Here is a 12,505-nt window from a genome sequence, read left to right as displayed (position 1 = left end):
AACCTGTGCAATATATTGAGTCTGTGTAAGTCTACACTTTAGACTCTTGAACTCTCCAAGCTGAACTAAGACAAGACTGTTCCTGTGGTACCATGTGACATGCCAAGGTCCTTTTTCCATCTGTCCCTGCAAGTCAACAGTTGCAAAGGATGGGGAATAAGGCCATGGTCTAGCATGACACTGTCTCCAGAAAAAGGAATTCTGCCCTCTTCCCACTGGGGCTGCTTTTCTTTCACTGTGCTGGCACCTCTTGGTGGCCATCCATTGATCCAGACTAAGGAAAACTTGTTTGGGCTACATGATATGTGTTAGTTTTTTAATATTTAAACTATGTTTTTAAAAGCTTTAATCATGTAAACAAAATAGCATTTATTTTTTTTTAAGCAGGGCCAAGTAAAGAAAGCCAAGAGGCTTAAGATCTTGCTGGTGTCACTGCTTCATATTACATCAGCTGATGAGCAGGGCTCAGGCTGTGCATCGCTTCCAGGCTACTCCTGTAACAGCCACCTACTGACTCATGTGTCCAGGTCTTCCATCATCCACACACACACAGACACACACGCACTCCCCCCCACACTCCTGGCAGCTGGTCAAATGGAGCCAAACCCTTAGGGCTGGTGCTCCATGAGCTCACCCACACCCGTGAAGCAATGGGCCGGAGGAGCAGGCACTGCAGAGCTCAGCAGCGGCAGGAGGAACCAGTCCTCACTGCCACAGACGACAGCATCACGCCAGGCAGCCTTTACTGACAGAGCCCAGCCACGAAGCGCACGGGCACCACAGCACACAGGGACATTTTGTGCCTAATCAGCCCCTTGTATGGATGGAATTAAGAGTCCCTCTGCAGCTAGCATCAGTACTTGTCTTAAAGGCTGTAACACTGAACAGCACGTTAGAGCTCATTTTCTCATTTCTGAATTTACCTCCCTCTTTTGTATGCCATTAAGCAGGATGTTGTTTTTTAAACAGATGTCAGTGATGAACGTGATAATTAAACCACTGTATCGAACATGTATCATCTCACCTGTTTGTCCCCATTTCCTTTCCCGACCACTACAACTTCTCTGGAGCTGAAACCTCTACTCTCCTCCCTGCCCCTCAAGAGTGAATCTGCTCTTCCTCCCCTTTCAGCATAGATGCCAGTTTTCTACGAAATTTACACAAGTAGCATGTGCTCATCTTGACATTCCTGCAGCTGGCATTGATTAATTTCTGCATCCAAAAGCAGGAAAATCACTAGTATGTTTGCTAGACTATAAGGTGGTAAGAACCAAAGTGTTGATATAGAAATTGCAGACCTCACACAGGGCAAACCACATTAACTAAAGGTTCTAAAATGTAAAGTAAACTTTATTATCCTTGAACCACAAAATAGATTTCTTTGGTTGTACAAATTTCACTAGTTACAGTCTTGATGCGCTAATTTTCCCTCAGAGTCTCTCAGGAGAGAACGGGAGAGAACCCAGAGCCTGGCACCAGGTACCGCAAAGGGAAAGAAAAAAAGAATCACAAGTTAGTCACCAAAACCAATCCAGGATTGTTTCCGAAATTGCTGTTGTTAAAAAGCAAATGCTAAAATTAGATTTAAAAAGGAAAAGCTCAAATTGCTGATGATGGAAGCAGCCATAGCTGCAGTTTGAGATTATCAGAGTTCCCCCTTCAAAGCTCTGTAAAATTAAACCATATGAAGTCAGTTAAAATGATCCACTGGATTTTGGCATGAAGGGAGATTCTCAACTAAAAGAAACTGCATCCAGTTCTTTCATTCAGCAAATATACAAGCAGAAGTGCCTGTCGCTCCCAAGCCACTTTGAGTCACTGAAAGGCTTAAGGTCCAACTCTGGTCTTACTGCTGGAGGGGTTCAGCAGAGAGCACCAATGTATCAGGGTAGACAGATCAGATTACTGCCAAGCTCAGATGCCTTTCTCCCTGTTAGAGACATTAAAAAAAAAAAAAGAAGAAAAAAAAAAAAAAGAAAAGGGATGGTTTATTTCAGTAGTCGGCAGCAGAGACTGATTTCAGAGCTATAGGCAGCATCTGTCTCCTCCACATCTGCAGAGCTCACTTGATACAGAATCTGTTCACAGCCCTTGTCCACTCGTGGAAACCATGAATCACACCCCTGCTCCTTTTCCATTTTTTTCCTCTTGCATGGGCAAGCATGTATTTTCCTTGTTCTACATGGAGAGGGGCCTGAAGCCAACAAGTTGGCAGAAAGTAGAATTGTGTAGTTATTGCAAGGCATAGGCCAGACCCATCCTACTTCATTGTGCTCCCTGCCTAGCAGGTGCTCTTTGAAAGCCCCACACTGGGCACCCCAGTAATGTCACATTTCATTTCACCGCTAGTGGGCAACATCATGGCCTCACCCACTAGTATCCTCCTACCTGTAAGACCCCATTACTCCTAACCTGACCCCAGCAATGCAACTTCCTACCCTTCCCCATTTCCTGAATCCTAACGCACTATCTTATCTGCTGTTTACACCTCCTATCTCTGCCACCGTATCCTAATCCCCAACTATTCTGCTCTCTATTGCTGTCACACATGCACACTGCTACACTCTTGCTACAGCTGCTCAGCTCCTTTCTCATTTCTGCCCCAGGTCACCAATTCAGTCATGGTGCTGACAGAAGACAGATACCTGGCCTCCTCTGACACTCAGTACAGTGTGCTTGTAGAGTGGTTCACACTGCACGCATGACATACACACAGTTACGTGTACATCTAGGTAGGTACCTGTCTCCCAGAACAACACAAAATACTAGCAGGAGCAGTTTCCTACATGGGATAGATTGCTGCGCTCACCACCAGAGGCAAGCGGCACAGAGCTGGCACAGGCTCCTGCTTATTCAGTTGTCTTTGCTTGAGCACATAGGTGTCAGTGTCAGAGGGAGGCACTTCACTGAAATTCCTTTTTTCTTTTTTTTTTTTTTTTTTTTTTTTTTTTTTTTTTTTTTTGCCTCCAAGCTACCCATTTCCACATACTCCCAAAAGAAAGTGAGGTGACACAGTGCAGGAGAGTGGAAGGAGATGCTTTTTGGCAAAAGACTGGAAATTAAATAGGAGCAAAGGCAGGCTGGACCTTCCTTCTAACTCATACCGGAGTAGAAGCTCCCATATTAACCACTAAACAAATCCAAGTTGAGGAAATAACAGCTGGAGCCCAACACACTCTCACACTCATATGTTCTCCCTGTCCTACCCTTCCCCCACACACAATATTTACAGGCTAACAAGCTGCAGCTGCCCACTGTCATACCCACACCTCCTCTCAATTGCCATCAATAAGTCTAGTGTTTGTCCCATTTTGTTTAGGACATGCCCCAGTGCATTATTGGGTGAGAAACAAGGGCGGTTCACAGCCTTAAAGGAAGTTAGTTGGCCACAATGCTCCCTGGGGTGCTCAGTTCCCATCCAGAGTCCAGGAGGCAGCAGTGTGGGCAGTCCAGTGCTGTCCCTGGAGCACAGGAAGCTCAAAAGCCCTGTGCTGGGCTATTCCATCGCCCAGGTGCACCAGATCTTCTACGTAGGGACAGCAGCCTCCAAACTGCGCCGGCTGTGTCGGAGTTTGCGTTTGCTGCTGTACAGGGCCATTTCTTCAAGTGCTGATGAAGTAGGTGTTGATGAATCACGTGTTACTAACATTTCCTCTTCCTCTGGCTGCCCATCCTGCTCCTGGGGAACTGTGTAGACAAGAAACATAGTTTTAAAGCGAAAGTGCTAGGTTAAGTATATAGCTGATACAGTTAACGTAGACACAAGGGTATACCCAGGTGCTGAATTTGAGATGGCACTGAAGTCTTAGTGATATACAGCAATCCCGTGCCCAGGACTTTTAGGTGATCTCTGTTTCAATAGAGTAGCACGCACTAGCAAGCAGTGTGACCACCAGCATGGTATGCTGTAGCTAACGAGAGGTGAGTGTTTTGGCCTTGCTTAACGTTGAAGTTACACGACTAAGTCCTTTCTGTAAATTTAGTCTGTGACTTGGCTCCCTCACCAAAGGAACTCACCAGGAAAGATACTCTGGCAGGGCAGACTCTCAGTTAACTTGGTCTCAGGCCTTTTAGGATGTGTTCTGCACCTAAAGTACACTTGCTGTTACAGTGGCTCCTTACCCTCCTGAAAGGACCTAGTAGAGCTTATCTGCTGTGCTTCGACATACACCTGGAACATCTGCCCTTCGCAATAATTTGGCTTGAGCAACTACTGTGACATACTTGTGTAAAAAAAAAAAAAAAGAAAAAGTTCCACAAAACCACAGATTTTTCCCTTCGAGTGCAAACTGGCTCTTGGGAAGCCTCTCTAAAGTCTTTGAACATAGCAGAGAACCTCAAATACAGAAATCTATGAAGATCTATCAGGTCAAAGGTGCACAGTCTGCTGAGCTGTACCTAGTGGCCCACGCTATGCTCTAGAACCAGACTCCAAGATGCAATATTCCCCTTGTTACAGTACCGAAGTATGAGTAGTCATTATAATTCAGAATCCTTCCTGAACTATTAACCATAGCATTAACCTGTTGTTTGAAAAGGCCTCAGAACCAAATGAATGTAGGTGACAAATCTGACATCTTGAAAGGATACTGGGATTGGCAAGCAGATGACTGACTTCCAAACAAGGCAAATAGGTATAAAAGAAAGGCATGGGCACATGCAGATAAAAATCCAGATGGGGGGTGGGATGGGGAAGGAAATCAGTGTGGCTTAGAAGGAAGTCATTCCTTTTAGACCCTCTTAGACTAGAATTAGCCAAAGGAACCATCAAACATGCAAGTTAAGTCATCTCAACACAGCATACTGAACTTTTAAAAAACCTTTTGATTGTTCCTCAGCCAAAGCTATTAATGAAAAAAGCTGCCATGGGATAAGGCAGCACATCCTGTAGTGGGTAAGTAGTTAAAACACAGAAAAAGTGCAGGAGGATATTACCTGCTATCACAACATAAAGCAGCTATCCGTATTAGGGTCAGTATTTGGTAACTAATGAGAAGGAGTAGAAGTGATAAAGACTGTCTTGAGAGAAACTGCTGATGATACCAAGCTGTATCTCAGGGTAGTGAAATGAAACTCAACTACAAAAAAAGGTATTAGGATTTTACCAAGTTGACTGGGCAATGACACGGGAGGTGAAATTTACTGCAAATGTGAATAGATTCAAGAAAGAAATAAAAAACTCTAAAATTAAAGGCCTCTGGCTTAGAAAGTGCTAAAACACAGATTGTTGTAGCCTAGAGTAGTATTTTGGAAAGAATCACTTTATGCTTTTCTTCTTTTATGCTCTTTTCTTGGCATTCCCAGTGGCTTGTATCAGACACAATATCAGACTAGCCAGAACCTCATGCTGACTTAGTAAGTTTATTTTTACACTATTGGATGATGCTTAAGCTCAATAAAAGTAATATAATCCCAATTGCATATAAAATGCAACATCCTTAAAATGAGATTATGATTCTGTAGTCATTAGGGGGAGCTTTCTGAAAACACTGGCACGCTTCTCAGCAATACCATTTCACTTTCGAGGATTAGGTATTGGAAAAGATGGGAGAACATACAAAACACCTTCTGCCACTGCATAAACTCATCATATGCCCACATTTGCAATACTGCATGCAGCCCTGTTCTCCTTCTCTGCCTTAAAAATGGCATAGATGAAATAAAAAAGGTCCAGAGGGGTGTAGGAACAATTCCCACGAAGAAGAACTAGGATTCTTCAGCCTGGAAGAAAGATAACTGATACAATACTGGCCTACATGAATGGTACAGAAAGAGTGAATAAGACATAGTTATTCACTGCATCCCAGAAGACCCAAGGACATTATCAAGAAACAGAATTAAAGTAAACAAAATGCCTCATTATGGAACTCAATGCCACAAAGCATCATGAAAGATTAAAAAAAAAAATCTAGACAATGTTATAGAGGATCATTCCATTCATGATCTAGATACAATACCTGGCTCAAGACATTCCTACTTAACAGGTGATTACAGAAAACCAAGAATATGCATCTATGCAAGCTCATTTTCTCTGTTTCTTACAGTCTTTCTTCAGGAACTCACTTCCAGCCAAACAGGATACTGGTATATTCTGAACCAGTACAAGCCTCCCTTACTTGCTTCCTATCCTATGAGAGAAATCCGAAAATACTGGAAGAGAGCACAGGCATTGCAACTAGTATGAATTCAGAGATTCTAGTTTTGTGACATTTTGGTGGGAAAGAATCTGTAAAATGGAAGTCTGGAGAACAAAAGGGTTGATGCAAGTCTTTGGAGTAGAGATATGGCTAAAAAGGCTGAACGGGGTTAAATTAACAATACAAGAAGGTGAAGAGATCACCTTTCATTCCTATGTGTATATGAGTTGCTGAGCTGAGTTCTAGACAAAACTAATAATAGAGTAGTGATTAGTCCAGTGTAGGATAGAAAGATACCTTTCCTGTATAAGTTGCTGTAGACACTAGACATCCCAGGTGGACAAAGACAGTGAGGACAGAAGTAGTTTCTTACACACCATAAGTAGGTATCCAGTAATAAGTGCAATACAAAGTTATCAAGGGTGTATTTCTGAAACCTGATGGTTGTAAGATTGGAAGGCAAAAGACGCTGGCTCTATGTGATCTGGAAAAGTTATGTCATAAAGCACACACATAGCATGGTTCCACCCTAAAAATGCTATTATGTAGTTCAATAACTTCCTGGCCTCTTGAAAACCTTGGAATAAACATTCTGAAACACATTTAAAAGATGATAACCATGAAGTCAGACCTGAGAAAGGCAAGAAGTATTTCTTAGAGCCCATCTGCAATGGACAAGAAAAAAAAATGGTGCGCTTTGAAAGATGTTCAGAAGAGATATGCTAATGCTTTCCTGCAGTCAGCAGTAAGATATCCTTTGAGGTTCTGTTATAATGCTTTTCTAGCATAAAGTTTAGGAATTGCTTATGAGTTTACTGTATGATCAAAAAGCCATAATTTCATGATCAAGGATAATTCTGATTAAAATCCCAGTGTGTGTAGAGGTGTACAGAGAAAAGGTGTCACTAAATGTAGCAATTAGATCTTTTTAAAGGTGTATTAAATACACACAGAAGTGAAAGGCCTGATAGGATATGTCAAATTGGTGCCTGAAATGCTGGGAGTTGCAAATGAAGGAGGCGGGGCAGTAGAAGAATGCACACGCATAGTGTTGTTTTGAACTAGTTCAGCATATACTCCTTTGATCTTTGGTGACTGGTTTCCCTTCCTTTTCATTTTATGGTAAAGAAAAATGAAGTAAAAATCACTCCAATTCTCAAGTATTTTCCCAGAGAAGTATTTCTTTCCAGATATTTACTCTACGTGTTCTGAGAAGGATATCTGAAAAGAAACAAAAGCAGGCCTAGCAGGAGGCTGGAACTGATGCAGAAAAGGATAATTTTTAAAATTCCTCATACAGATGTTATAACTTGCCAAAATCTACGTAAAAATAAAAATCTATATTCGCTGGAATGCTACACTGCCTGGCAGAATGAGATGGGGGGAGGGGGAAATCTAAAAAAAACCTTGAGCTTTGTCTCATGCCAAAAGAGCTTAGCTGCATCTCCATCTGCTGAAGATTTTGGAAAACCTGCATTTTTTTGGTGCCTCACACACATCAATGCCTCATACAGTGGTGACTCAAGGATTACTTAAAGACTAAGGACTGGCTTAAAAAACTCTTGATACAGCACCATACACTTTTCTTTATGGCTTTTATTCTATTTGAGGGCCCAAGAGACCAACGACAGGCAATGGTGAGGCCTGAAGCCCCTAAGCAGTTGATTATTTCCCGACCCTTCAGTGACCTCCTAGTTATGTACACTGACTGAATGGACTACCTCAAGAGAATAACCCAGGGTTGAGAGGTTTACTCCAAGGGATGAAGAACAGATGTTCTCAGGAAAGTAAGCTTTTCTTGAGTATCTCTGCAGCAGAATCTCCTTCTGGAAATGACCCATAGATGGATCAGCTGTCTGGAGGGCAGCCTTTACTCAGAGAGATTTGCCAAGATAAAATTGAGAGACGAACTGTTCCTTGTGTAAAATAAAGGGGGGGGGGGGGGGAAGCTGCAGAACAGCTAGAAGAAAACCAGCATCAACTGTTGAAGGAAACAGAAGTACTACTAAGGAGCAGGCAGGCCCTGCTGAGCTCCACACTATTACTACAGCCACCTAGAATGAAGTGGGAGATAGTCTGTCCATTACAGCTGGGGACAGAAAGACATACCATAGCTAGGACAGCCGGAAGAGATACAGCAGTCAAAACATTAATTACTCTTTAGTTAAGTAGTTAAGTGACTGTGCACACAGATCCACAAGCATAGACTTGGAGAGTCACCTGGGTACTCAAGCACCCAAATGCTCTCAAGTCTTAAACCAGGATGAATTTATCTGCAGCTGCCTGCTGCAGGCAGCAAGATTCTTTGCTCTAGCAAAAGGGGCACAAAGCAGACCCTGGACAATGGATGTTATCCACTTACAGCAGGTGACAGAGGCCAAAACTTCCCACCCACATTCTACTACTACCCTTTACTCCAGAACATAAAACCAGAAGAAAACTGAGCATGCTTGTTACACACCATTCTCAGCAAATTAGCCATCACTAAAGCACAATGCAAATATCCTACCCAAAACTGAACGTGGCGACTTTGGAGGTTTCATTCTAGAAAGGACAAAATAGGACAATGCTTCAAGCAGCAAGAAGTTGAAGTTCTCAGGGTTGATTCCACAAGCAGGCAAAGGGGAACCCTCTAGAACTGTGGTGGGAAGCAAGTAGTACAAAGACAACTCCTTTGGCTATGAGCTTACCTGAGTTATTTCTGTCATCTATGTATCTGAGGTCATCAGCTGCATCAGGTGACTGGAAGAGAACAGAAGACATGAGCATCCACCTCTGTAACACTAGTGCCAGGTAATTCCCCACCTCCAGCCTTCCAACACACTACAGAGAACCTTTTGCCCTCAAAGGCGCTGATCATACAGCAGCTGGGGCATGACCCTCAGTGAATGCACAATTACAACATTAATCCTTTGTGCTAAAGTCAAGCAGCCCATTGCCTGAATTGCAGGATGAGGTGTGTGTCTGCCCATCAGAGTTCTCCTCCTTTTACTTTGTGTGTATAGGGAGGAGAGGATAGGAAGTGACATGAAAGGCAGAAAGCGTAAAGACTACAGAAAATGAGTAGAAACATGGGAGGAGAGCAAAGACATGAGCTATGTTTCCTTGAGAGTCCTGGATCCTAATTCTGCATCTGCACTGTTCCCAGGCCTAGCTTCTTACGCAAAATCAACTTTCTTCTTTATATTCAGGTATGTATAGAGAACTGATGTGGGATAGGAAGCAGTTACATCCCAACAGGTGGCAAAGACAGCTTTGGAGAAATGGCTAAGTGATAATCATGAAACTCCACCAGTTCCTCCTAATTGTAAAGCCTTCACAAAATGAAGACCATTCCAACAACTGGAGCTGTCTGTAGCTCATCAGACCAGAGTGACAACACCATGAGAAAACAACTTTGTTCATGGTCATGAACTTGAGGTGGCTTGAAAATCTGCACTACTCTGGGGACAGGCATAGATGTCCCAAGCCCTACGTATTTTGCTGAAATAGAGAATTTGATCTAGCTGTATATAGTGCTTCAAGGATAGAACGGTCAAAGTATTCTGTTGAGGTATTCTGTTTACTTCAAAAGTGGCTGCATGTGTTACTTCTACTATTCTTTCTAGGTTTGTACAGAATACTTACACTGAGCTCAATGCTTCTCTGAGCTATACAAATGTAAGGATAGGGTTTCAGAAGAGCTCAGTATTCAGCAAGTTTAATAAAGCCAAACCCATCTCAAAGTTCTGGCTACTACTGATCCAAATCTATCTTTTAGGGGTCTTCTTGCTCAGCTCAAGAGCACAAGTGAGGAGTAGCTTAATTTTTCTTTAGTTGTAGGATAAAGGATGGCAGCTCTATACACTTACATGGAAAGCATTAGGGAAGTTTCACAGCTGTGAGAGTGCAAGAAACCCACATTTCCATATAATCTGGACTATTTTGTGGAAGCAGCAAAATTGGAGGAGGCAGGAAAGAGGGGGAGATGATCTCAGCCTATTTAGTGCTTTAGAAATAAAGCAAATGTATGGTAGAAGTCATGCTCTTCATGAAGAGTAGAGCGCAAAGCACAGGGGGCTGTGATGACTTTGGCATGCATTGCTGAGGAACACAGCCCAGCCAAACAGCACTGCACTGATCCAGAGTGAGTGATGTAGTTGTGACTATGGCCAGGAGGAAATACAGTCTCTTAATTACTGCACTACTGAGAGAGGTCCAGAGGAACTGCCTGATGATTTGGAGGTGTAGCCTCCTTTGGAGGCACCTTCTCTGCTGCATGAAGACCCAGTGCTGCACTGTGGCCTCAGCAGAGGCTTGGGGAAACTTGGGTAGTCCAGAGCTGTCCCTGGAGCTTGAGTGGCCAGCCCTCTAACTCACTTGGTACAGAATCTGGACAGCTGCACACCCCAAAAGGGAAGGGATTCTTAGAGAAAAACATGAGTGACTACCAACAGCTGAGCAATACCACCAGTGAAAGGAGTCAGCCAAGAATATGCACCAAATCATGTATAACAGCCTGAGAATCCTCAAACTGCAACTCTGCTAAAGTAAGCCTGGCTTTGGGGATTACACCTTGGACCTGGGATCTTTGTGTCATGACAGCACATTAAAGCCCAACATGTCAGTACTTGCTAGCTCTCCGTACACAGCACAAACGTAACTGCAGGTATCTGCTTCATTGTCTTTATATAAAAGTAAAAAAATACCTAAAAAAAAAAATATATTACAGACATACAGTATCTGCTCAAATCAGCTGTCACAAATGCAATCAGTTAATGACAAATCCAGACAATATGAGAAAGGCAGTTCACATTCCTGGGCAACTGGTTCTAGGTGGCCCTGCTTGAGCAGGGGGGTCAGACAAGATGACCCCCAGAGGTCCCTTCCAACCTCAAACATTCTTTGATTCTATGACAAAGCAGCTTAAATGAAATGAGGTTTGTTCAGGAAGGAGAAGAACCTCGCCATGGCGCTCACCCTCAAAACTTGGTGTTCTCTTACCACGTGATTACTTCACAGTTCATCTACAGCAGTTACAACATATGAAAATTGTCACCACAGCTGCTTCTTGGGCAGGATGCTGGATACATTCCAGTTTGAAGTTAACATTTGCTCCAGTGTGCAATTTGTTGGCAATCATTTCTATAGGCTTTTCTTCCCTTTTAGTTCTCATCTTTCACTTCAGAATATTTCAGGACCAATTAAGGTGAAGATGTAGCTGCTTTATATTTGCAAAGCTTTTGTCATTAATTTTAAAACCATCCGGACCAACTCTTTCACAGTTCCACTTGATTGAAGTCTCCAATAAACCCTCAGTTATACAGCATGGCTGATTGTCATTGCCTCCCACACAGACAAGGCCTTGGAAGAGGACTTCCTCAAGTCATTCACCCTCTGCTCTGAAGGTCATCACTTCATGTGCAGGCACTTCCAGCAAATCAAGCCCTAACCAATCTAATAGATGGTTCAGCATGCAGTTTATACCTGGATTTCGTAAACAGGTTTGGAGGAAGGAATAGCAGCAAATTCCCGGTAGTCAAACTTCTTTTCAGACATGGACTAGAAGGGACAGCAAAAGAGAAGAAACAGAGAAGAGAGAGTAAGGGGAGAGAAGTGGATGGAAAACCAGCAGGAAGCTAAGCAACCTATGCAGAGATAAAAGCAGAAGCAGAGCACCATTCTCAGTTAGCGCCAAGACTGCCTGAATACAGCCTCTGAAAATGAGGCATCTCTGGGACGTTGTCGTCTTAGTTGTTTTGGTGTCAGGACAGGGGTTCCAAGTTGCAGAGAAAACATGATGTGCTCCACTAAAATGCACATGCACACCAAGTTAGGTAGGAAACCTATTTTCATGGGAAAATTCATGGCAAGATTCCTGATGGCTGTAGCACAGTCAGGATTTCAATCCAGAGTTGGCTGTATTGTGTGACCTTGGGCAAAACCAGTCCCCTCTCTGTGCAGCTGCTCCCACTCTTCTGTTTGTCTTACTAATTTTGACAGTTCTCTGCAACAATGTCCTGCTGCATTTATACAGTACTCAGAAAAAGGAAAATAGGATTTCAGCTGAAGTTCTCAGTTTTATGCTGTTGAGGAAACAAGGGGCCAAAGTCTCTGAAGTGAAAGGCTTTCTGAAGACAGAGATGAAGAACCAAGAAAAGGATGAAATAATAAATCAGGGAAACAGAAAACAGATGTTACATCATAGTGGCAAAAAAGGGGGGATGCCTCTAGCAATGGGCACAGTAGAGTTCAATCCACAGTGCCCTCTTCACAATTCTGTATATCGTGGAGCCAGACCCGGCTTAAGTATTTAAGTAGGGATCCCATGGCCCAGATGCACAGTCCACACCCAAGCTGAATAACCAAGAAATCCCAGGATTATAGGC

At 43.1% G+C, this 12,505-nt stretch overlaps 1 protein-coding gene across 49 annotated transcripts in view; it reads right to left on the bottom strand.

Moving 5' to 3' along the window:
* Positions 1-1,323: 1,323 nt before the first annotated feature.
* SCRIB (scribble planar cell polarity protein) overlaps positions 1,324-12,505 on the bottom strand; it is a 114,898-nt gene continuing 103,716 nt past the window's right edge. For 43 of the 49 annotated variants that reach the window (XM_052787982.1, XM_052787984.1, XM_052787992.1 and 40 more), the window contains 3 exons: positions 11,604-11,678; positions 8,828-8,879; positions 1,324-3,687 (listed from right to left, as the gene is read on the bottom strand). In XM_052787982.1, the coding sequence (XP_052643942.1) occupies positions 3,527-3,687; positions 8,828-8,879; positions 11,604-11,678 (288 nt within the window). In that variant the 3' untranslated portion in view covers positions 1,324-3,526. Of the gene's footprint in view, positions 3,688-8,646; positions 8,682-8,827; positions 8,880-11,603; positions 11,679-12,505 lie in introns of all 49 variants that reach the window. The other 6 variants (XM_052787990.1, XM_052787999.1, XM_052788036.1 and 3 more) reach the window with 3 other exon arrangements.

This window comes from Harpia harpyja, chromosome 5 (genome assembly GCF_026419915.1).
Source record: "Harpia harpyja isolate bHarHar1 chromosome 5, bHarHar1 primary haplotype, whole genome shotgun sequence".
Taxonomy (NCBI): domain Eukaryota; kingdom Metazoa; phylum Chordata; class Aves; order Accipitriformes; family Accipitridae; genus Harpia; species Harpia harpyja.
The sequence above is the reverse complement of the archived record's forward strand: the minus strand, read 5'-3'. Positions and strand labels throughout refer to the sequence as shown.